The 21575-nt window shown below is 43.1% G+C and overlaps 3 protein-coding genes across 6 annotated transcripts in view; 1 reads left to right on the top strand and 2 right to left on the bottom strand.

The window, feature by feature from the left end:
- Nucleotides 1–5658, bottom strand: part of CDC14A (cell division cycle 14A) — a 63247-nt gene extending 57589 nt beyond the window's left edge. The window contains 2 exon segments of the mRNA XM_086462680.1: nt 4958–5048; nt 5553–5658. Of these exon segments, the coding sequence (XP_086318806.1) occupies nt 4958–5048; nt 5553–5658 (197 nt within the window).
- A 3341-nt stretch (nt 5659–8999) lies between these two features.
- EXTL2 (exostosin like glycosyltransferase 2) lies at nt 9000–16447 on the bottom strand. 3 transcript variants are annotated; one of them, XM_086462672.1, is made up of 5 exons: nt 16413–16447; nt 15225–15294; nt 13638–14065; nt 12162–12232; nt 9000–11549 (listed from the first exon to the last, which is right to left on the bottom strand). In XM_086462672.1, exons 2-5 carry the CDS (start codon nt 15227–15229, stop codon nt 11058–11060), a joined length of 996 nt encoding a protein of 331 aa, XP_086318798.1. In that variant the 5' UTR covers nt 15230–15294; nt 16413–16447; the 3' UTR covers nt 9000–11057. The 3 variants fall into 3 exon arrangements, with proteins under 3 accessions (XP_086318798.1, XP_086318799.1, XP_009953491.1); XM_086462673.1 differs by lacking the exon at nt 16413–16447 and adding an exon at nt 16248–16281; XM_009955189.2 differs by lacking the exons at nt 15225–15294; nt 16413–16447 and adding an exon at nt 16137–16154 and having other exon boundaries at nt 13638–14046.
- A 475-nt stretch (nt 16448–16922) lies between these two features.
- SLC30A7 (solute carrier family 30 member 7) overlaps nt 16923–21575 on the top strand; it is a 30165-nt gene continuing 25512 nt past the window's right edge. For both annotated transcript variants that reach the window (XM_086463501.1, XM_086463500.1), the window contains exons 1-2: nt 16923–17002; nt 17181–17282. In XM_086463501.1, the coding sequence (XP_086319627.1) occupies nt 16923–17002; nt 17181–17282 (182 nt within the window). The remainder of the gene's footprint in view (nt 17003–17180; nt 17283–21575) is intronic.

Here is a 21575-nt window from a genome sequence, read left to right as displayed (position 1 = left end):
ACACATTCCTGTCCAATACAAAACCGGAGCCTAGAAAACATTTGTTCTATCCTGGTACGGTTTTACTGCAAGCAAACAGAGCTCCTCAATACTTTTGGCAATCGCTTTTACTTTTTCCATATGAAGAAGTGAAGACAGATACAGTAAAGCAATGTGTGGGTATAAAATTTATGAAACTGTTAGACTGGAAAGAACGCCACAGGTGTTAAGGGATAGCACTTTGCAAGTTTCAAATATAAATTATGTCAGTAGTTAGTGTCTGAAGGAAAAATTGACACTCCCAGTTCTTAGATCTTCTGATTTTGTTGTTTGCAGTAAGTTTAAAATCTCTTATTTTAAGATGGAAAATAAAGCTGGAGTACTATTCTTAATACTCATCTGTAAGAATTAGACATACTAAAGCTGGTATTAGTATATGAAGTTTTTCTGCTCTGTATTTACATTCACATTGAGAGAAGTTAGAAGTTGGGAAATTTCCTGATTTTTTTGTGTACTTCGGCTTACTAAGTTATCTCAGTCATCCGATAGTCAAGTTCAAGTCTTCAAAAGCTACTGATGTGAACAAGGAACTCCCTGTTCTGTGTGAAGCAACAGCTCTTTGTTGTAACAAGGCTAAGTTTAAGTTTTCTTTTCCCTTTCAAATGATATAAGCCACAGAATGATGGAGAAGTTCAGGTTTCCCATGCAAGTACTGTTATTGGATAGTCACAGAAAAGCAGCATTTAACCAAAGTAAAAACAAACAATTTAACCCTTACTCTTCTCACAGGAATGAGAAACTGGTTCTTTGCATATACACACACAGTGGAGGAAACAAGTCCTACAAGTCAAAGCCCAAACAGCACTCATCTAACATTGCTGTAGCTGAGCATTTGAGAGCCTTAGTCTAACTGCTTGAACTCAGCGAAGTAGCTACATCAAAACTGCTGTGAAACGGGCAAGTAACATACTGTGGCTTGAAAGAAAGTTTTAGTGTAAAATAGGGGACGTGCAGAGAATATATCAATTATTTACAGCTGCTCACAAGATGTCAGAGACCAGATCTGCAAAAGCTGTTTGTACAAGAGATCCAAAGTCAGAACAAATGACTGAACAGAAACATTATGATTTACGAAAGCTGCCGTTATAATTTATCAGTGAGAGATTCCTGTTTCTCATTATCTAAATTGTAATTTTGAGAAAACTACTCAATAAAAAGGACATAAAAAGTTGCTTTGATAAAAATACGTGAAAGCCAAGTTAACCAGTCAAGTGTAGTATTCTCAACCCAGATCCATTTACTGAAAGGTGAAACATGAAAGACGCTATTCTTGGAGAATAAAAAGCTTCTTACCAGCGCCTAACTCATTAATCGAGGTCTTGCCAAGGCAAGGCTTGTCTGTTTGCCAAATGACAGTCTTCATCAAGCTGGATTATTTCTCATTAACTCCATTTTCCTGAAGTAAGTTACCTGCACTACATTACCCTGAAAAACTGTATTCCCTTATAAGCAGTAGTGCAGACTTTCTCCAGAGGGCCCTCAGAGAGTTTCAGAAAGAGACTGATAAAGTCTTTCAGAAACAGAACAATCAAAGATGAGAATTCAGAATTGGATAAATTCATTCAGGTTTCTTGTTCTTTCAGCTGAGGAATTTGCATACCATTTCCCTAACATAATAGGTTCAAGGTTAAATTGCAGCAAATTTAACTGAAATAGTGACAGCTCTAGTAGCAAGTTCCTAGTCAGATAGCATTTGAGATGTTCTTAAAAGCATTTAAAAATAATAAAGATAGGCTTAAAAGTGTGAATGTTTAAATAAGACAGTGTTATGAATTCATTAGAGCAGATGACAACTTCAAGTAAAAACTGAAGGCTAAAGTACTCGAGATTACATAACCACGCTTTGTGTACAATTTTGTGATCAATCACGTGACAAGCTGCAGGAGCAAGTCAGCATTTATCAGACCAAAACTTCCAAAACCATTAGACCTAGCACAACAGCTGTTTTGTTTAATAAGTGGGGTACACTATTCATGTACACTATTACTTCCCTATGTCTCCAAGAGTGGAGAAAAACAAGGAAGAGAGACAGTAAGACTAAGTAAATGTGTTCCAATAATATCCTCTCTGTAATCAGACAACCCCAAACCTTCATGAGGTTTTTGGCTCATATACTGCTTCAGTGAAAGCAAACTGACACCTCAGTGAAGTTAGCTAAATAAATTTCTGTAACACTTCATACTTAAAGATTTATCACTACAGTTAACAGAGTAACAGTCCAAAGAAAAGCACTTTACTTCCACGAACAATGAAACATCTTTGTTTGGTCAATAGAACAACATATTAAACAAGATCAGGTCAATAACAGTTTATGAACAAAACTACTTGCATATCTCACTGGTGCTGAGGAGTTTGTGCCTGAGTACATATTTCCTACCCTCCTTCTTGCAACACTGAGCAACTCATTTGATTAAAAAGCAGAAGTGGCCATGAAATTCTGATCAGCAAGAACAGCGCAGGCAGGCTATTTGGAATGGAGACTCTGGAAACCCCGGTTCTGAGCTACAGCACTTCAAAGCTCACTTCCAAATGTTTATTTTGCTATCACATAACACAGATTTCTATTCACTTTCTCAGAAAGAAGGCTCTATTTTTGAGAAAATGAGCAGAAGATCCGATAGTGTACTAAAGTTACATTCCGCTACTACTCACAGACAGCCCCTGATGTCAGGCCCCTCACGTTACTGTGCAGCCTGTGGAATAGAACAGACTGATGACAAGCTCGCTGACGAGCATAAGGAAAAGGAAAGCTATTGCAAAAATCAGTGCTTCCCCAAAACCAAGAGACTTGCTTCCTATCCCTCATTTTGCCTGTAGCTTCCCAGTTTCAGAAAGATATTGAAAAAATATAAAATGGTAATACTACTGACACCTGCTCTTACTTCTCTGAGACAATATAAACTTCTTGGAGATGAGAGGGAAAAGACAGAGGAAAAAAGTAAAAATAAAGTCAGACATGGTTTTACTACCAAAGACTGCATACACTGGTAGTGATGGGTGATGCAATACAAATACCAGGGAAAAGTTCAGCACTGTTTTATAAGAGTTATGTTATTACACAAAATTCATCCGTACCACCTGGTAACTGTCACTTAAATTTCTACCTTGTATTACATTTTAGTATTTTAGTTTGAGAGCACAAAAGGGGGAGTACTATTACAATATCAGATATAGGATGATATTTTTTAAAAACCACCAAATAGACTAGGAACTATCAATTTAGAAAATACACCATGAGTTACATGTCCAAAAATCTTTAGACATGCCCTAGAAGATAAAGAAACCCTTGCTTCCTTCCATTATCTTATAATTACATCTGGTATCAAGCTACACCCAGGTATGTGGTTAACAGTTAATTGTGTTAAGGAATATACTTACTGAATATACGTACTGAATACACTGAATTTCCTTTCCTTTTCCCCTCGAATTTCTCAGGGGTTTTTTTTGTTGGGTTTTTTTTTTGTTTGTTTTTTTTGGTTTTTGTTTTTTTTTTTTACACATATGATACTGTCCTCACACATAATACCCCAGTTACATCCTCGGTTACTACAATCATCTGTAACTAACAGTACAGAACTGCTCCCCCTTCCCACCCCCAAGATCAAATCCCAGATAGGATTCTTTCACCCTTCCTAGCAGCATATTAAGAAATAGAAACAAAACACCTCAGGTCAAGCATAACACAGAAGTTTCAGAAGAGATACAAGATCAAATTTTCCCTTCATTAAAGTGAAACATCTTCATATAATACAAATTGCTCAGGACCTTCTCCAGCTGTAATATTAGGTCAACCTTGCCTCAGGGTACTCCTGAGGTCCCTTCCAGTCTACATTAGTTAACGATCATTATAAAACCTACTCCCAACCCAAGTAGTTAATTACAAAAGTCAACTTGGGGAATGAATCATCGGGAACTCCAGCAAAAGACACACAGCTTAAGATAATGAAAACTCATAAATGTGTGTAGAAAAGAAACCCTAGAAGTGTAAGCTGTGCACAGAAAGTAACCTACAAACAAGGCAGATTGGTTTACACCTTTGCAGAAGCAGTATTGAAGTCACTGGAGAAGAGAGGGAAGAACGGCTGATGCTCACAAGTTCTTCAACTCACATGAAAAGTTATACGTAAAATAAGAACGTGGTTTTTGTTTTATTTGTGCTGCAGCAAATCCCTTGTGAAGCGGCCAGATATATCACATACGTGAAACAGTTTGTCTGGGAACACAGGGTACAGCAACTACTTTTTAACCACAGCATAGAGCAATTACTTTGTGTAGTGTATTTTATGTCCTTTAATAGTATTCACACCTATTATAAACTTTACTTTTGAGCTTCTAGGTGCTGCATCTTCCAAACATGAAGCTCTTTCTTCACAGAAAATACTTTGTGTTGTTCTAAAGCTATAAAAGTGGACAGGAAGTGCTGTCTCAAAACCTTCTGCAGACTTATAAAAAATGTTGCAGATGTTCTTCAAAAGCACATTTAAGCTTTGCATTCCTGTGATTGTGTATAAAAGGTGATCACTTCATGTTTTCTACAGAAAACTAAATTTAAAAAACTACTGTTTCACCTATTCATACCAAACAGCAATCTTCTATTTAAGTCTTCCGTTTAATAAGATGTAATTAGACTTAAGAGATCTTCTCCACCTTATAAACAAATCTTACAAAGCTCAGATATCCTTCCCCTAGCTCAACCACAATTTAAGCTATTTGCCTGGCCTCCTAGCCGTTTTTGTGCCTTTTTTTTTAAAAATAGCAATCTTGTTAAACAAGTTTCAACTAATATATTCAGGCTAACTTTACACTCATACTTTGCGCAAGTAGCTAAACGGGGCAAAAATATTCTATATAGTATTCAAGTGTGTCGGGCAGAATCTGAGGTGATCACTCTGAATATGCAAACCACAACAGCACTTACTTTTCATAGACCAGTTCCTCATCGGTACAGAAATAGTGGGTATTCACGGTGCTTTTCGGTTTGTTTCGTAAAGTAGCAAAGTACAACCGATCTGAAAGACAGACGAGGGCAACAGCGTAGTACGGAGGAGGCAGAGGGCCGCTTCCCCACGGCACACGCCCGCCACCCCGCCCTGCCCCGCTGATCCTTTTCTTCCTGCGTGAGCGCCAGGAGCCGCTCCGCCCGCCGGCCCTGCCCACGGGGAACCCCCCTCCGCCCCGCTCTCACCGGCCGGGCACCCCTCGGAAGCGACTCCCGGAGGGCGGGGGAGGTTTCCGACCCAGAACGCGGCAACACGTAGCAACAGGTGCCGGCCCCGCTCCTTACCGGAAAGGAGAGGAGGAAGGAACCGCTTAGGCGTGCCTCGCAGCAGCCGAAAACCGCACGGCACCGGGGGCCGAAGCCGAGCCAGGCACGCAGCGAAGCGCCCACGGAGGCGGGGGAGAGAGGTGGGGAGGACGAGAAAGAAGCCGGCGGGTTTGCTTTCTCACGGAGGCTCCGGCGAGCGGGACCTCCGCGGCCAGGGGACCGGGAAGGCTCCCCGGCCCGTTCTCACCTTTCACGAACTCCGACGCTCCCCCCAGCACTTCGGAGGCGGCCGCCGGCGGCTCCATCTTAAACAGGGCGCGGAGCAGCGAGGCGCGGGGCGGTTCCGAACTCATGGCGCTCCCGGGCAGCCCCGGCGGGGCCGGGGCGCGCTGGCTGGAAAGGGACCCGTTGCTCGGAGAGGCCGCCCGCCAGGGCCCAGGCTGCTGGCAGCGCCGCCGCCGCCGCCGCAGCCCGCATAGGAACGAAAGCGGAGACGAGAACTAGCTCCGGGACACGGCGAGGCGCCGAGCGAGCTGGGCGCCCGCAGGGACTTCAGCTCCACCCCGCCCCCAGCCAGGAGACGCCCCCGGATAAAGAAGCAGCGGGCGGTTACCAGGCGACCGGCGGCGCTCTGGCAACCGCGTTACCGAGCCTTTGTTTCGCACGGCCCGGACCGAGCCGTGCGAGTGACCGCCCCCCCCTCCTCCCGCCTTTGCCCCCCGCCCCGGTCCGGGCAGCCCCGCCCTCCGCCTCACAGCGCCTAGCCACCGGGCAGGCAGCCCGCCAGCGCCCCTTCTCCGCCAGGCAGCGGCTTTGCGCCCGCCATAGCTCCACCCTCCGCCTTGCTCTCACGCCCACCTCCCGGTGGAGCACGGAGCCTCACAGCGCCTCTCCGCGCCCGGGCAGCGCCTTCCCGCCCCGGGGCGCTTTTTTCCTCTCCTTCTCCCCTCGCCCGAGGGCGGCCCGTGGCAAAACGCCCCGCAGAGACACAGGGGGCCCGCAGACCTGAGCGGGAGCAGCGCAGGGTGGAGGTGAGCGAGCCGCGCAGGCTGCTCGGGAGGCCGCTGCAGGGGAGAGGGGAAGCGCCCCTACCTGGGACATTTACCCGGGTGGGGCCCAGCACAGCCGGGTCTATACCGCCATTTAACCTGATAGACAAATGGACTTACCAATCAAAAGCTGCCTTCCTACGTCTCCAGCCAATGAGCGAGCGGTGCCTGGTGAAGGGAGGGCCGCACCCCCCGAGCGGGGCTCTCCTCCGCGGAGCCCCGGCGGCCCCGCCCGACGCTCACACGCAGGCGCCTCCTTTCGCGCCCGCCGGGGTTTCTGTCACCTGCGGAGCCGGCCCGCCGTGAGGTGGGAGCGGCGTCTGCCGGGGGAACGGAAGGGGAGGAAGACCTCGGGGAAGCCGCTTCCGAACAGAGGGGGCCGGTGCGCAGCCCCATCGCTTGAAACTCTGAACGCACTGGTCGGAGCTGCGGGGCACTTACGGAGGAGTCATCCAGCCATGAAGAGTTTCACGTATGCTTCTGAGGCTGTGGTAAAACTACACACAATCACTTCCAGCGTGATGTTTTATAAAGTCAAAGATTGACTTTCTGCTTTTGTCACTCTCCCCTGTAGAAAAAGTAAGTGCTAAACAGAGCAGACTGTCCGTCTCATTTTTACCACTAAACAAGCAAAAGGTTGCAAAGGAGAGGTGCTTTGAGTAGAAAAAAAGGAGGGGAAAAAAGGATGCTATTCTTCCCTCAAACACAAAAAACACCCTCGAAACACATAAAAAAGACATTGTAATACGAAGCAATTCCACATTATCACCGTGTTTTCCTAACACTATAAATTACCTAACTACCAGCTCATGTAATTAATTCTAGTGTGTCTGCAGATGAGGCAAAACTCGAGTGTGAAACACTTTTGCCTCTTCAGTTTTTAGTCTAGTGGCATAAGCACTGGCCAATTTAAAGCCTTACAAATATGCTGAAGTACTACAGAAAATACTTTTCTTGGGCAATTGTTTTGTAGTTGCTTGTTTATTTTTTGTATGAGTCCTAATAATTTGTGCCTTTGTTCTTACATTGCTCTTTTTCACTTTTTTTACGTAGCTCCAGAACTAATATTCCTAAATATGTCTCTTTTGGGGCCTGGTCCTGTAAACTTGGGTAAGAAACCTCATCCTCAGTAGTAAGTACTGGGAAGACTGAGACTATAGCCTTCTGTAACACCAGATTAAATAAAGGTTGTTGGGGGGTATTTGCTTTTCATGGAAATCAATGTGTTTATCTTTTCCTGTATTGTTCTGTATGACTTTCACTTGTATTTAATTCTTAATTAAATATTTTTTTATTTACAAGCAATTCTCTAAGGGGTAATATATCCCCTGTAACAAAAGAGATATCAATGTATTTTCTCCAGAACCATATTTTTTAACACCATTTTTTACTAAAACTTTCAGTAGAGTTCAATTTAACATATATTTCTAAGTCTGTGCTGCACTGCATTTGAGGGGTGTTTATTTGAGCATACTCAAATTAGCTTTAACAAAGTTATCTTGGGCAACACAAGCAAAGATGGGGCAGTGTAACGGGCTAGCTATCCAGTATCTAGAACCCCTAGACATGTAGGTTGTGTTAAAGCCTGTTATTTGTAAGTCTACCTAGCTAGGCTTGTGAACCTAGGAGGCAAACACAACTAGGAACCGAAGCCCCACTGTCAGATGTTGTTTGTACGCTGCTTATAAACCTTTCACAAAATTACAAATATTGTGTTGTTTGCATGCAAGTTCTTATTTGTGGCAATTAGCTAGAGCCTTTGTAAGCATAGAAAATACTTAATCTTTCTCTTCTTCCCTGTCAAAGTACATACAAAATAACTTCCACGGTTTTTCAATTCCAGTGTTGTGTCTCATAGCTTTTAGTATGATTAGCTCATGATTTTCACCTTGTAAAATGCTAGCTTTAAGAATGTTTTCACCTCATACAATTTTGTTTTCATAATAATTTCCACTTACTATTTTTAAAGTTTGATGATAATCAAGTATCAGGGCTACAGTGACATCTTGTGGCATTTTTTTAACTAAGAAGCAATTTTCTTGTAGTCCTGTTGCATCACTTTAAGACTATATTCTGATTTTTTCAACAAGGATTTTTTAAATATATCTTTTAGATACCATTTTTAAAGTCCTGTGTTGCATAAACATTAATTTCTATAAAACATTCAGAGGTGTGATGAATTTATTTAGGCTCCCAAAATATTTCCAAATGACATCCAGATAATCCCTTAGAAGAGATCATCACATGTGTATTATTTTGTAGAAAATATAGATTCTTAGTAATTTCGTTAAAAGAATCTTAAGGTACTTTTATAACCATCAAGGGATAAAAAGTTACCAGTCTCTAACAAAATAAACAAACCAACCCCTTTTGGTTCATAAGCACAATTATGGATCCAGCTGAAGTCTTACCTTTGAATTTTCTTTGCTATCCAACACTAACTGCTTAAGGCTGTGGGTTTTGATGGGTTTTTGTTCCTCTTGAGTGGGCCTTACCTAAATTAAGTGAATGGATGTGCCAACAAGTACAAGTTTTTTAAAAAATGAAATCTTTGTGCTGCTCCTCTGGATGCAAACTGTGGGCTTACTTTAGATATCTCACACCGAAAAACTTGGCCAATAATCTGAAAATAAATACACTGCAAATCTGTTTTATGTATTTTATTTGACAATGGTACAAATTAAATTTACCAGTATAATAAAAGCTTGTTTTATTAGTTCTTTCACTGATACAGAACAAAAAAAACCCAACAAAAAAAAAACCAACCCCCCCGACAAAGAACCCAATACTAAGATTTGGCTGAGCTGACAGTTCATTTCACATTTTAAAAGTAAGGTAAACAACATCTGTGAGTCTTCACAACTCTAGCTGATACTGCACAGAAGTTACAGAAGACCAGTAAGTAAATGAAATGTAGTAAACGACCACTAGGAAAGTTGCATTTCTGGAAAGATCATAGACCTGTTCGTATACTACTTACCATTACAGCACAATAATTAAAATCTACTTTTCACTATTACAACAAAATTAGGCAGACTTTACATTGCCATGTTAAGATTTTGCCCTTTAAATCTTACAAAAGTACTAGGAAGACTTCACGGAACAGAAGACAAATCTTTGAACGCTGACAGAACGAGGCAAAAGAATCCTTCATTCCCGCAAAGAAACCCAAAGACTCACACCCAGAACCAGCCCTGCTGTAAAGAACTTGTCACATTTTTTCAACCACTTTTTGTTACCAAAAATAAAATTATACACCACTTGTGCAGCTGCTATTTGTGTACTAGGTATTAGCTGTTATTGATTGCCCACAGACACCTTTGAACTGACACTAAGAATCAATTAAAAGCTGGTGCAGATGAAACAAACAATCTACTTTGGATGCCAGATTTGATTCCTCTCTGTGATCCAGGAAAATTACTGTCGTTTGTTCTTTGCTCCACACCACAAAAAACTTCCGTAACTGCAATGGAAAAGGTTTGTCCTGTCTATGTTAACACGTTTCCAGAACTAGAGAGTCCCCACCTAACGAAAGCTGTTAGTAATAGCTCTGATTCTTGCTATAGATGAAGCCAGGGAATTCAGAGACTGGTAACAGTCTTTTTTTTTTTTATAATGCCTTACCCATTCATTGCACATTTTAATTCTGTTGTCACAGCCACCAAAACCAAAGATGAAAGGAACCAAAAAGTAAAGTAAATACTTATTTGAAAAGGTAGTTAAAAAAACAGTAATATTACAAAAAAAAAAACCCAACCTGTAATATTACAAAATGTACAGTTACAAACATAGAACCGCTTGCTCTACTAGGAATTGTAAAGAAGACATATTTTAAAAGTGAGGATTTTCTTGGGCACGTTTTTGTAACAATGTACATGCAAAATATCAAAATAAAACCAAGTACTAAAGAGAGTGTTAAGAAAAATATCCCTCCATTTCTCCTGGCTGCTTATGCAAGTTTCGTATTTCATGTATTCATGTTTCTTAAATTTCCAACTGCTTGCAGTGTTTCAGCAACTCTAGGCAAATTAATGATACGGGAAAAGCCACATCAGATCATTTTCCACTCTCTCAGCAGTAGTAGATAAGGTAGGCAATGGTTTTAGGACTATGTTGAGATTAAGGTGAGGTACTCTTTTTCACAGTTGCTTTTGCAGCAGCTCCAGGAACATCTCAGAATACAAAATAGCTTATATACAAACTTCAGAGGGGTTTTGTACGGGAGCCTAGAAGGCCAACAGTTCACTGTAGCCCTTCCATAGTTTCACTGGGAACTGGGTAGGAGGAGGTGAGGAAGGGGAAGGCAAGGAAGCATCTCAACATATAACTATCAAAAATATGCCTAGACACACGAATTTGAAAAAAAGGTTATCAAAACATCAGTACTGAAGGGTAGGAGTGCATTTTTGTCTGCATGTTTCTAAAGAACTGGCCTAATTAATTGTAATAGCTTTTCAGGTTTTAAGGAGAGAGGATGATTTTATCACAGCTAAACATTAGTATATATTCTGGAAGTTTTCTCAAAACTTACCTTGGAGAATTAGTAAGAAAGGAAAATAATACATAAAAAGCCATATGGAAAAAAAAAAAACGAGGCTACAAATAAGGATGGCCAAGATGCTGTAATTACACCTTCTTCTCTCCTTGAACTCAGTACAATTCACTGAGTTTTGTTGAACATCTAACCCCTTAAATTCATTGGCTTACATTTTATTTTTGTGATTGGCATAATTAGGAAAACCAAACTGAGAAATCATTATATTAGAATATTTTAACGGCATGCCATCATAAATATTAACCAGTTTATTTACACAGTAAGACCTCTGCAACAAATGCTCTGCTCGGTGCCACATTCCAGAATAGCCACTGTTAGTGTCTTTTTCTAAATTTCTTATATCAACAGGTTTCACAAATACTCCTGAAGGCTTCCCAGTATGTTTGGCTACCAGAAAATTCATGGCAATATCATCACAATTTTGAGTTTCATCTATTAAGGTGTACACAGCTTCTGGCTGTCTTTGAAAGTCTTCTAAATACCCACTATGAAAAAATGCTGCACCAATAAGAACCATAGAATACTGATCTCCGTTTCCAAATCCAGGGTTCTGCAATTCAAAGCTGCCATAACTGTAGACACCTGAAGGAGTAGAAATGTGCTTTCTAGGAACAAATCCCACTATATGCTCTGGAAATTGCTGAAAGGAAAAAGAAATTTAAAAAAAATCAAAATGAAGGTCACACAGTGAAATGAAAATGTGTTTTAAGTATATTCATAAGAGAGAATTATGCTTTTTTTAAAAGAGAGGAGCACAAGATTATTGCCAGGGAAGAATGAAACTGTTGGCATATGATCCTTTGATCTGCATAAATGTTGCAATTAAATACGGTTTTACAAAACTGACACAATATGCCTCGTTCCACATCATGTAGTGCCAAGAAACATCTACCCACAATTTGCAGCTGTACATTTGGCACTCAAAATAAGTTTACAGACAATTTCTCTTAGAGAGAAGAAAACCACACACTTTTATTCAATTCAAATAAAATCAGTTTCAATAAATTCAGTAGTCAGCAATTTCAGTGGTCATGTACAAGAGTTAAAAATTTGGAAGTTATAGCTCACAGGTATGGCTACTATTGAAGAATATTTTTGCAATTTCTACCATTCAATGCTTCAATCCTTCTACAATTTAACTTTACGGCTAGAAAATCAATGGTAAAACATTACGATCTAGTATTACTCTAATTAAAACCATTAATCTTAATTGTAACTCACAAGTACTGCCTGCCAAGGTGCAAAACATTACCTGCCAGACAGAAAAGGCAAAGGCAAGGTCATGAGCACTGACTAGTGTATCATCATCCATCATTAAAACAGCTGAAGGAAGGAAAAAAAAAAAAAAGAAAAACTTTTAACTTATCAAAAGATTAAACAGGTGAGCACAGCACGCAGCAGAGTATTTGACAGGTTAGCTGTGAAACTTCTGTAACCATTAAGCTGAATTGCCGAACTGAACAGTAACTCCTTGAAAGCAGACTGAGAAAACATATTTAGATTTCAAAGCTAAAGCAAAGTTGCAGCTTTGTGGTACCTGGAAGCAAACCTAAATTTTAGATTATTTGCCAGGTTGTAACAAAACTCAGCAACCTTGGATCATCTGTAGTACAGCTGGACGGATGTCTGTTGGAAAACTTGGAGTGTTTGGCAAAGCAACTTAAAATTCTACTGATCTGTAAAAGTACAACTAAAATAAATAGTTCGATACCATTCTTTAGTGTTTGAGATTTATACAGGATTCTTAGTGTGAAATTTTACCCATCTCCTCACTACTTGCGAGTTCTAAATAAGCGAGCTTAATAAATCGCGTTGGCAACATTCAATATGATTAACTATAGAAGGAAGAATCTTTGCCTTAAACTTTAGGCAAAAGACTATCAGGAAGTGGAAAAAGAAAGATATTCTCAGATGAGAACTCCAGATGCATTAAAGCTTTTTAAGTTTGCAGTCAGCATAAATCCTATTGCAGTAAATGAAGCACTTGGGAAGTGGAAGCTTCTAGTGCCTTCCTAGAAGTCATGGGTTTTGAGTAGCAAGGCATGTTTTAGGAAGGGGGCAGTAAATAGAATTACCTTTACTAATCATGAGTAAGGTCAGGTCTGTAATGCAACATATCGGGGTTTTTCCCACTTGAAACAAACAGGACTTTTTGTTGTGCTTTTCCTGCAAATAGCTTAGGAAGAATATTTAGATGAATAACCAAAAGACTAGGGAAAATACTCTTTAAAAGGACACATAATTTCAGATAGAAAGGCAGACAGCTATGGAGGGGAGTTCTCTGAAGAGCAGAACATGCTTGAGAACTTAGTCTTTAAATGAATGGATTAAATTAACTCTTTACCAGTGACTTGGGTCCAAATGCAGAGACTGAACAAATACATGCACTATGAATTTCAGTTGACACTATAAAGGGAAGAGAGGCTGAACTACCCACGTATGCCCGACAAAGGGAACAGAGAACAGACACAGCTGCAAAAGCCCATGAAATGCATTTGACATTTTTTTCTTTTCTTCCTTACTCTTAACTGACAGCCTCTGCTCTGCTGCTGGTGGTGGTGTGCACCTGGTATTGTAACACAGGTTTCTTCTTCGATACTACCCACATTCTATTAAGTGGCCCAACAGATCCAGGGATTTATTACAGAACTCAAACCATCTCTCTTTTAGCATTCAGAATTTGAGTGTGAAAATAATACTAGTAGTAGCAATATGAACGGCTGATTACCTTTTGTTTCCAGCTCAGGGAAATTCTGGAGTCGATTCCTCATGCGATTTACAGTTTGAACTTTAAAGACAACAGGGACAGGATGAGGCCCCAAGGAATTCCACATTTCCTCTGGTGTCTTCTCACCAATATTGTTCCACACAACAATTACTTTATGTAGGTGGGGGATGGCTTGGTAATGATTCAAAAGCTTTAGCAGCAAGTCAGTTCTATTGTATGTCTGCATAATAAGAGTAAATGAATCCAAGGCAGACTGACTTGGGGGTTTTGGTTCCCTTCTCAAATTGGGCATTTTGTCATCTTTGATATTGGGAAGCAAAGCTGTTAAAGCACCTGCCACAAGAAGCAGGACAATGATCACCACGGAAGTGAAGCGTAGTAAGCGGATTCCCATAACTCTTGCTGGAAGCTTACAGAAGTGGAAATACCTTTAAAACAAGTAACAGGGAAGGAAAAGTCATTAATCCCACGTATAGGTATCTCCCTTCCTTGAGCAAAACTCCCACAATATTAAGTAACAAGTAAACAAATAAGGATGATTTTAGGCCTTGGGCCAATTACCTTCAACTATCAGGACGGATACTTATGGTATCAGCTTCTAATGTTTACTTGCTTTTAACTTTTTTTTTTTGTTAACTTTGAACTTCATTGTTTTATGAAAATGAATTTCAAGTAACTCTAGATGACTTTTCAGCATTGCAGGAGCTCTGCCTGAGCTGGGAAACAAGAGGGAGAGAAGGTGCCTCCTCCAAAGCTCTGGAAGAAAGGAGGAAGTAAAATGCTTTTTCTTTTTCCATTGCTCAGGCACCACAAACAGAAGGAACAATCTTTATCACTGATTTGCTGGACGTTTTGTCAATAGTTTGTAGATCTGCTCGATAGTGGTTGTTAATGTGGAAAATACGATTCTGACACACTAACAGGGGCATGACAGGCAGAGCAAAAGAAACAGGCCAAATGGAGAAATGCAGGAATGCAGCACCATCAGGAACAGCTGGTCTGCTAAATCCAGAACTCAGCAGAAACTGGAAGTGTCAGGCGCTAGGTGCTCTGTAGCAGCTAACTGGGGGAGCAGATTAGTGTAAGGCAGGCGTTTCTGGATCCTCCCAATTTTGGAGCTAAACAGAAGCTTTTAAGAAGCAGCTCCTACAAAGGTAGCCCCGACATTCATGCCTCTTAGGGAGCACTCCCAGTTCTCCAGACATTTATAAACCGTAAACTCAGCAGGACCCAGCAGCCACTGCACTCCCTAGTTTGCACCTCAAACGATGTGTCATCCAGATCTGTTCCTCCTACTTTACTTGCAAGATTAGTATGAACTGAATACAAGATTAATCTCCTAAGGTCGGCATTAAACAGTTACTCATTTGGACATATTATTCATGTTACTCCACTAGTAATTTTTAGGCTTTCAGCAGGGAATTCTGATCAAATTAAGTAATCCAGGACAGTCCCACCAATTACAATTTTTGGGTGAATATCTGTGTTTTTTCACAGAAGTTCTGATCTTGTTTTTCCACAGTGCAAATACCATGGTTGAAAATATGAATGTAAATTATTTTAGTATAAAAAAACCTCTCAACTTACCTCATTGTTGCCAAGTAGGATTGTTTTCCTCCTCTTGTTTTTACAGGACAGTTGTTTGTGATCTTTGAATCTGTTGGAAATTAAAGGGACTCTATAACTGAAGATCAACAGTTACCCCAGGTGCTATCCAGCATTCCTTTCCAAGTAAATGTTCCTCTCGATTACCAACTGATGTACGCATTCTTGGCAATTATCCAATCCCTTTTCCCTTGTGGAACATGTCCACACATACACGTCTTCGCAAATCCGAGTTCCAATTTTACCACTGACTTATTTTATGAGTCAGGAAACATCACTGAAACTATTTCCAGAAGCTAACCCCTTGTTTTGGTTGCTTCATTTTATCGTGGAAACAATCATGCCCGACTGGCAGCAATGCCTACTCAGCACTTCTGAGGTCCGTGTCTTGGTTGTACGTGCGTTTAAAAAGGTGAACCTTAGACCCTCTGTCTCCAGTCGCCACAACACTTATCAATACTACTGTAACGATTAGTTAGTTAAAATTTAAAAGCATACTTAAGATGAAAATATAAGTGCTGTTTACTGTGGTAATGAGACTTTTGCCTTGCCATACATTCCTGCGTTTGTTCAGTTGCATACAACAGGCTGCAATGATAAGGAAGGATGACTTTATAATATACTCTTTATTTAAAATAAACCTCTCTACAAAATCTTTAAAATCAGCACCATGGCACTTTCCTGTAAGAAAGTGCCGCTCAGTTTGCCCAGTTCAGTTACGCACTAGCAACGCGAGACAGACCTCTCAGAAAATCCTTCCAACACCGCCTGTAGGGAACGCCTCTTCAAAAAACCAAAACCGGCGAAAATAAAGCCCCTGTGTCAAAACGCAGTATTTTAACCCTCCAAGAAACACCCTTCTCGAAGGGGTTCCCCTCTCTTCGTGGGCAGCACCTTGTAACAGCACCTCATAATAATGACACGCAGCCACAGCGCAGTGCTTCCCCCGCGCAGCGCCCGCCGCCCCCCGCCCAGCCCCGCCGCCCCCCGCACGGTTTCGCTCACGTTCCGGGGGGCTCCCCCAGCGGTGAGGCGCTGCCCGCAGCCGGGCAGAGCTGGGCACAGGAGAGGAGGTGCCCGCCCGGCACCCCGCCGCTCGGTCCGCCCGCGCAGGCCGCTCCGGTGACTCAGGAGCGGCCCGGCCGCAGCGCTACGGCGGCGCCGCCGTACCCCGCTTCCTGTGGGGCGGCTCTCCGCTTCCTCCCGGCAGGCCCCGGGTTGTAGTTCGGGGTCCTGCCGTGGGCAGGCAGTTCCCTGCTGACCCCCGCGAGGCTCCGGCAGTCACGCAGCTTCCCAGAGCGCGGCGTTACGCCGCAGCCCGGGGCCGCCCGCGGGGGGCTGGGCCGCCGCCCCAGCCCCGTACCCAGGGCTACCGCCGCAGCTGCTCCGGGAGCACCGGGCATCGTACGGGGAACGCGGGCGAGCAGCTGGCACGGGGCGGATGAGAATTCACATGCCGGGGTGGGTCTGTTTGGGTTTGCTTTTCGGTCACCGGAGCCCAGGCCGCCACCGGGTAGAGCAGCCCCCGCCGCCACGCCCCCGCAGCCCGCCCCCCATCCGTGCGGTGGCAGCGCGCAGGCGCGCAGCGTGAGGCCGGAAGCGTGACTGGCGTGTGGGCCGGCGGCGGGGGGAGCGCTGCGGCCCCGCCTGCCTGCCCCGCCGGCCGGCCGCGCCGCGAAGATGTTGCCCCTCTCCATCAAGGACGATGAGTACAAGCCGCCCAAGTTCAACCTGCTCAGGAAGGTGTCGGGCTGGTTCAGGTGAGCGGCCTAGGGTGGGCGCAGCGGGGGCCGGGGCCGCGGCCGAGCCCCCGCGGAGGGGCTGGGGAAGGCTGATGCTGAGGGCGCCTGGGCCGCCCGGCGAGCGGGTTCGGCCTTCTGCCGCCGCCGCCTCCCGCTGAGCCGGCGGCGGGTGACCCGCTGTGTGCTCCGTGCGCAGGTCCATCCTGGCGGACAAGACCTCCCGCAACCTCTTCTTCTTCCTCTGCCTCAACCTCTCCTTCGCCTTCGTGGAGCTGCTCTACGGCATCTGGAGTAACAGGTACCGGGGCTGGGGCGGGGGGCGCGGCGCGGGGCGGCCGGCGGGGCGGGAGCGGCTCCTAGGGCGCAGGAAGCAGCGCCTCCCGCCGCGGCCGGTGCCACGTCTCCCTTTCGGCGCGGCCGGGGCCGTGCGGCGGGGCCTGGCCTCCTGGCTCACCGTCCGGAGGGGCCGGTCGGCTGAACGTTGGGGGCTGCTGGAGAGCTTCCCCTGGCCGGGAGCGAGCGCTCTCGTGGGTAGCGACCGGCTCCGTCATCCCCTCAGCCGGGTCCCAGTGGCTCAGGGGTGAGTCGCTCGTGCTTGGGGGCGCGACTAGGCTTATTATGGAGGAACGCCGTTTGGAACTGGTGTCTTGCCGGCCATGCTGCTCGGCTTCTTGCCGAGGAGGAAGCTTGGCCTTGGCGTGAGTTACAGGACCCTCAGGGGTTGCAACCGTTTCGTGCCTGCCGCTTGACACAGAGACCCTTTGTCTGGGAATGCGGCTTGATTATGGGTTGATAGCTGGGTGGTAAAACCCAGCACTGCACCAAACATCCTTGTCTCTGAGTGGGAAATGGGAGCTAACACATCCTGGTATAACTAAGCGGTACGTTATGTGGCACATAAATTCACAAAGGTGGAAAAAACAGGACGGGCTTGACTAAATTGCTGCTGAAAAATCTGTAGTAAAATATAAGCAGAAATGCAAAATAGCTTTAGTACTGATGTGTGGTGTACAGGGAGAACAGACAACGGTAGTAGTATCTCCATCATTCTTTGTTCTTGATAGGGTTGTTTTATGGTGGCACTTAAGTCAGTTCTATGTCAGTACTTCAGTTTGAAGTGGACACGCTTGGAAATGTCATTTAAGCCCAATGGTGTGCCCCTCCATGTGGAACTTAAGGAAGTCCATCAAAAGCTGTAGTGTGGGCACAGATTACTAGGACTCTTAATCAAGAATCTTGAATGAAAGCAGCAATGCGGGTTTGGAAACAGGTGCATCCTACTATTTATAATTTTTCTCTGAATCTCCCAAACTGTACTATAAAATCCTTAACCTTGATTACAGTAACTGCTGCTGTAGCACTCGTGAGAACGCACTGCTGCCTTGGGCGCAGACTATCCTATCAATGTGCAAACCACCTTGGATGTGCTTGGTTTTGACTCTGATGTTGAGTCACTTTGCAGTTCCTCAGAAGATGCAAATGTTTTTCTCAATGGTTCAGGTGTAAAGAGCTTTACGTTCGTGTGAGTTTGTTCTGATATCTTTCTTTTAAGCATAATGTTTTTTTGGTAGTGCAACCAAAAATGAAATCTATACCAGAAAAAGAAAAGAAACTGAAGTGACACTTGTTGGAAATTTGTCACTGAAGAATTTGGCTTGCTGGAATTGAGAAGGCTTTCACTTATTTTTCTTCACTATAGAGATTAAGATATTGGGGTTTGCTGGAGAGCTACTAGCTGGACCTCTTGTTTATATTTCAAGTCACTAATTTCAGGTATCTCTACATTAAGCCTACATTTTGAGCTAGAACAAAAGACTGTCTTAGCAAGTATCTCTACTAAAGAGGAGTAGCAGCAAATAGAATGAGAAGTGCCTTCATTCAAAGCAGGTGGTTCAGGTGTTGAAAGAACAAACACATGACAGGCAAACACCTAACAAGTGAACAGGAGTCCTTATAGGGAATGTTGTTTCTTGAGTTTGAAAAACACAGTTCCTTTGCTTTCCATGCGAGATGCAGAAGCAGAACGTTTGTGAAGGGGATTTTCTGTATCATCTCAGAACACCTCTCTATTCCACTGTGTCCTGTCCTGGGTATGGCCAGTGCCTGATGCTCCAAGTGTAAGAAGTGTGGGAATTCTGTTCTCTCTAGTGTCCTTGATGATGTCAGTGAGTGTAAGATAGCAAGGCTAATGGGCTGCCATGATTATTCAGATGATTCTTCCCTTGTCTTTCACAGACTAAGGAGTTGCTTTTTAATTGTAATTCTGAAAACTTCTTTTATCAGTTTAAGTAGGTTGCTGTGAGTTCTTTGACGAGGATATTCTTATTTCAAATCAAATCAGCTCCCCAAGTTTTTGTCGGCAAGTTCTAAGTGTCTTCAATTTTAATTTCTTTTTCTTTAATTCTTACTTCTTATGTTCTCCTTAGCTTTTGTTTGCCAAGTAAGTTGTTTCCTGAACTCAGGTAGCTGTTTTGTCATTTATATGATCCTGTTACAAACTCTGGTACGTTGATGTTCTTGAAGCACAGACGACAGAACTGGATGTGGTATTTTGCTAGGTGAGAGCTTGTTTAAAGTTGAAATCTGCAACTTGGGCTGCTCTGTTTTAAAATCCTATTATGTGTGTGCTAATACTAATTTGATATTAAACTTATGTAATTAAATCAACTGTGGAAGTGTCCTCGTTTAGACACAACGTGTTTTTGAGTGCAGGGTTTCTACTAGATTATGCTTTGGATGGTGTGTTCCAGTTCTAAGGAAGTTCTTGCCTATATCCCATGTTGCTAGTGGTTGACTGGATTGCTTGTTTACTTTAGTAATCACTTTGCAGCCGGTCTTTTAAGGTCTCATTACTTTCCAGCCATTTAAAAACAGCCTCAGATGAAATCAGGTTGGCCTCTTACTAGGCCTCCTGTCGTTTGTGCAGTTGACTCACGTACAGCTGTACCTATAACACAGAGCGTGTCTATGCCATGTGGTGAACTGCGTTGCAGACACAGTCTGTCCTGACCCCTGTTGTTAAATCCAGGTGCCTCTGGCTACTTGGAGATGTTAGCTTAGGTCTTGAAAGCGGCACAGCTGTGTTGGTGTTGCACCTATGGTAAGTCTTGCCTCTGTGAGGTTTGTGGGTGTGAGCACAGTGCCCTGATAACTTGCTGTATGATTTCTAGTTCTAGGGATAGTAAGGGATTTTGTTTCGGTAACACTCCTTACACACTCTTCTCTTTCCCGGGAGACGCTATGCAAAAAACCAACCCCACCTCAGAAGCCACTAGCTATCTTTGCTTAGTCGTGCTTGTTCCTTCCATTTCATTATCATCGCAAACTTATCACCCCAATTGCCTTCTATTTGAATGTTTGGTGTGTTTTGTGGGTTTTGTTGTTTGGTTTTTTTTTTTCCCTGCTGGATCTTCCTTACTGCTCAGAACCAAACCTAAAATGAGCTGTTTCCCTAGGGATGTCACCTGATTTTGGGGAGGGGGAAGCTATCACCTGCACCCTTCAAGAATTTGATAGTGAATTCTGTTCTGCTGCTTCATAGGCATCCAGCTAAAACCTTTGGTCTTACTTTAACATTTGTCAAGAGCAATTTCGTCCGTTTCCTGCTTTGGTGGCTGGAGCACCTAAGGAGAATTTATCATGCCATCATCCTCTGCCTTAAGTGGGTTATAGTTGTGTGTGTATATATATCTGTATGTGTCCATGGAGTATATACGTGAATATATAGAGAGAGCAAGACTTTTGGTCTCTTTTCTCTCCTCCAAACCCACTTCTTCCACAGCCAAGTGTTTCATCTGAAACACTTCAGATTGATCTTGAAATTGATTTCAGTCAGGCTCAAATGGTTTGGTTTCTCTATGTGAAATAGTTCAAATTTTGGCTAATGAAACTTTATATTTTACTTCAGCGTGAAAATGTGGCTGTCCTCTAGAACTTGTTACTACCAGTAATTGCTTTTTGTCCTTTGGTTTCCAAGAACTGAGTTGTATACGTAATTGTTCTTTGACAACCAAAGAATTAGGAAAATGTCAATTTTGGTGCAATTGTAATACCGAATGCTCATCAGTACCTCTGTATCAAATGTCTTTTCAAATACAAAGCAATTTTTGTGTTTCGATGCACATACTTTCTTGTGGAATTACGGAGCCTGTTTATGATTAGTAATTAGTAAAATTTGGCAACTGTTATGTGTGTTGTTAAATTCAGTTTACATACAGCACACAAACTAATAGGAGTTCTACTGGCTGGGTAACGTGAGGTAAGTTAAGTTGCTGTGAACTTCATAGGGTGAAACAGCATGCTAACCTTTTCCTGTGTTTGTCAGTCAAGATTGTAGTTGTGCATTGGTCATTGAAATAAACAATTTAAGAAGTGATTTTGCAGCCTATGCTTCCATCAGCTTCTAGATCAAAGGGCAGTGTTTGTCTTCTAGTCAATACCTTGCAGCTGGTAAGGCAAAGATTTGAGGACTGGTAAGATTTACAAGCAGTGGCTCATCATTGTTCTAATACCACTCTTACCATTTTTTAACTGGAATTAGCTTGGATACATTCAGCTGAAAGCACAGGTGAGCAAGTATTTGTTTGCTTTT

This window comes from Leptosomus discolor, chromosome 3 (assembly GCF_034619465.1).
Source record: "Leptosomus discolor isolate bLepDis1 chromosome 3, bLepDis1.hap2, whole genome shotgun sequence".
Taxonomy (NCBI): Eukaryota; Metazoa; Chordata; class Aves; order Leptosomiformes; family Leptosomidae; genus Leptosomus; species Leptosomus discolor.
This window is presented reverse-complemented; position numbering and strand designations above follow the sequence as displayed.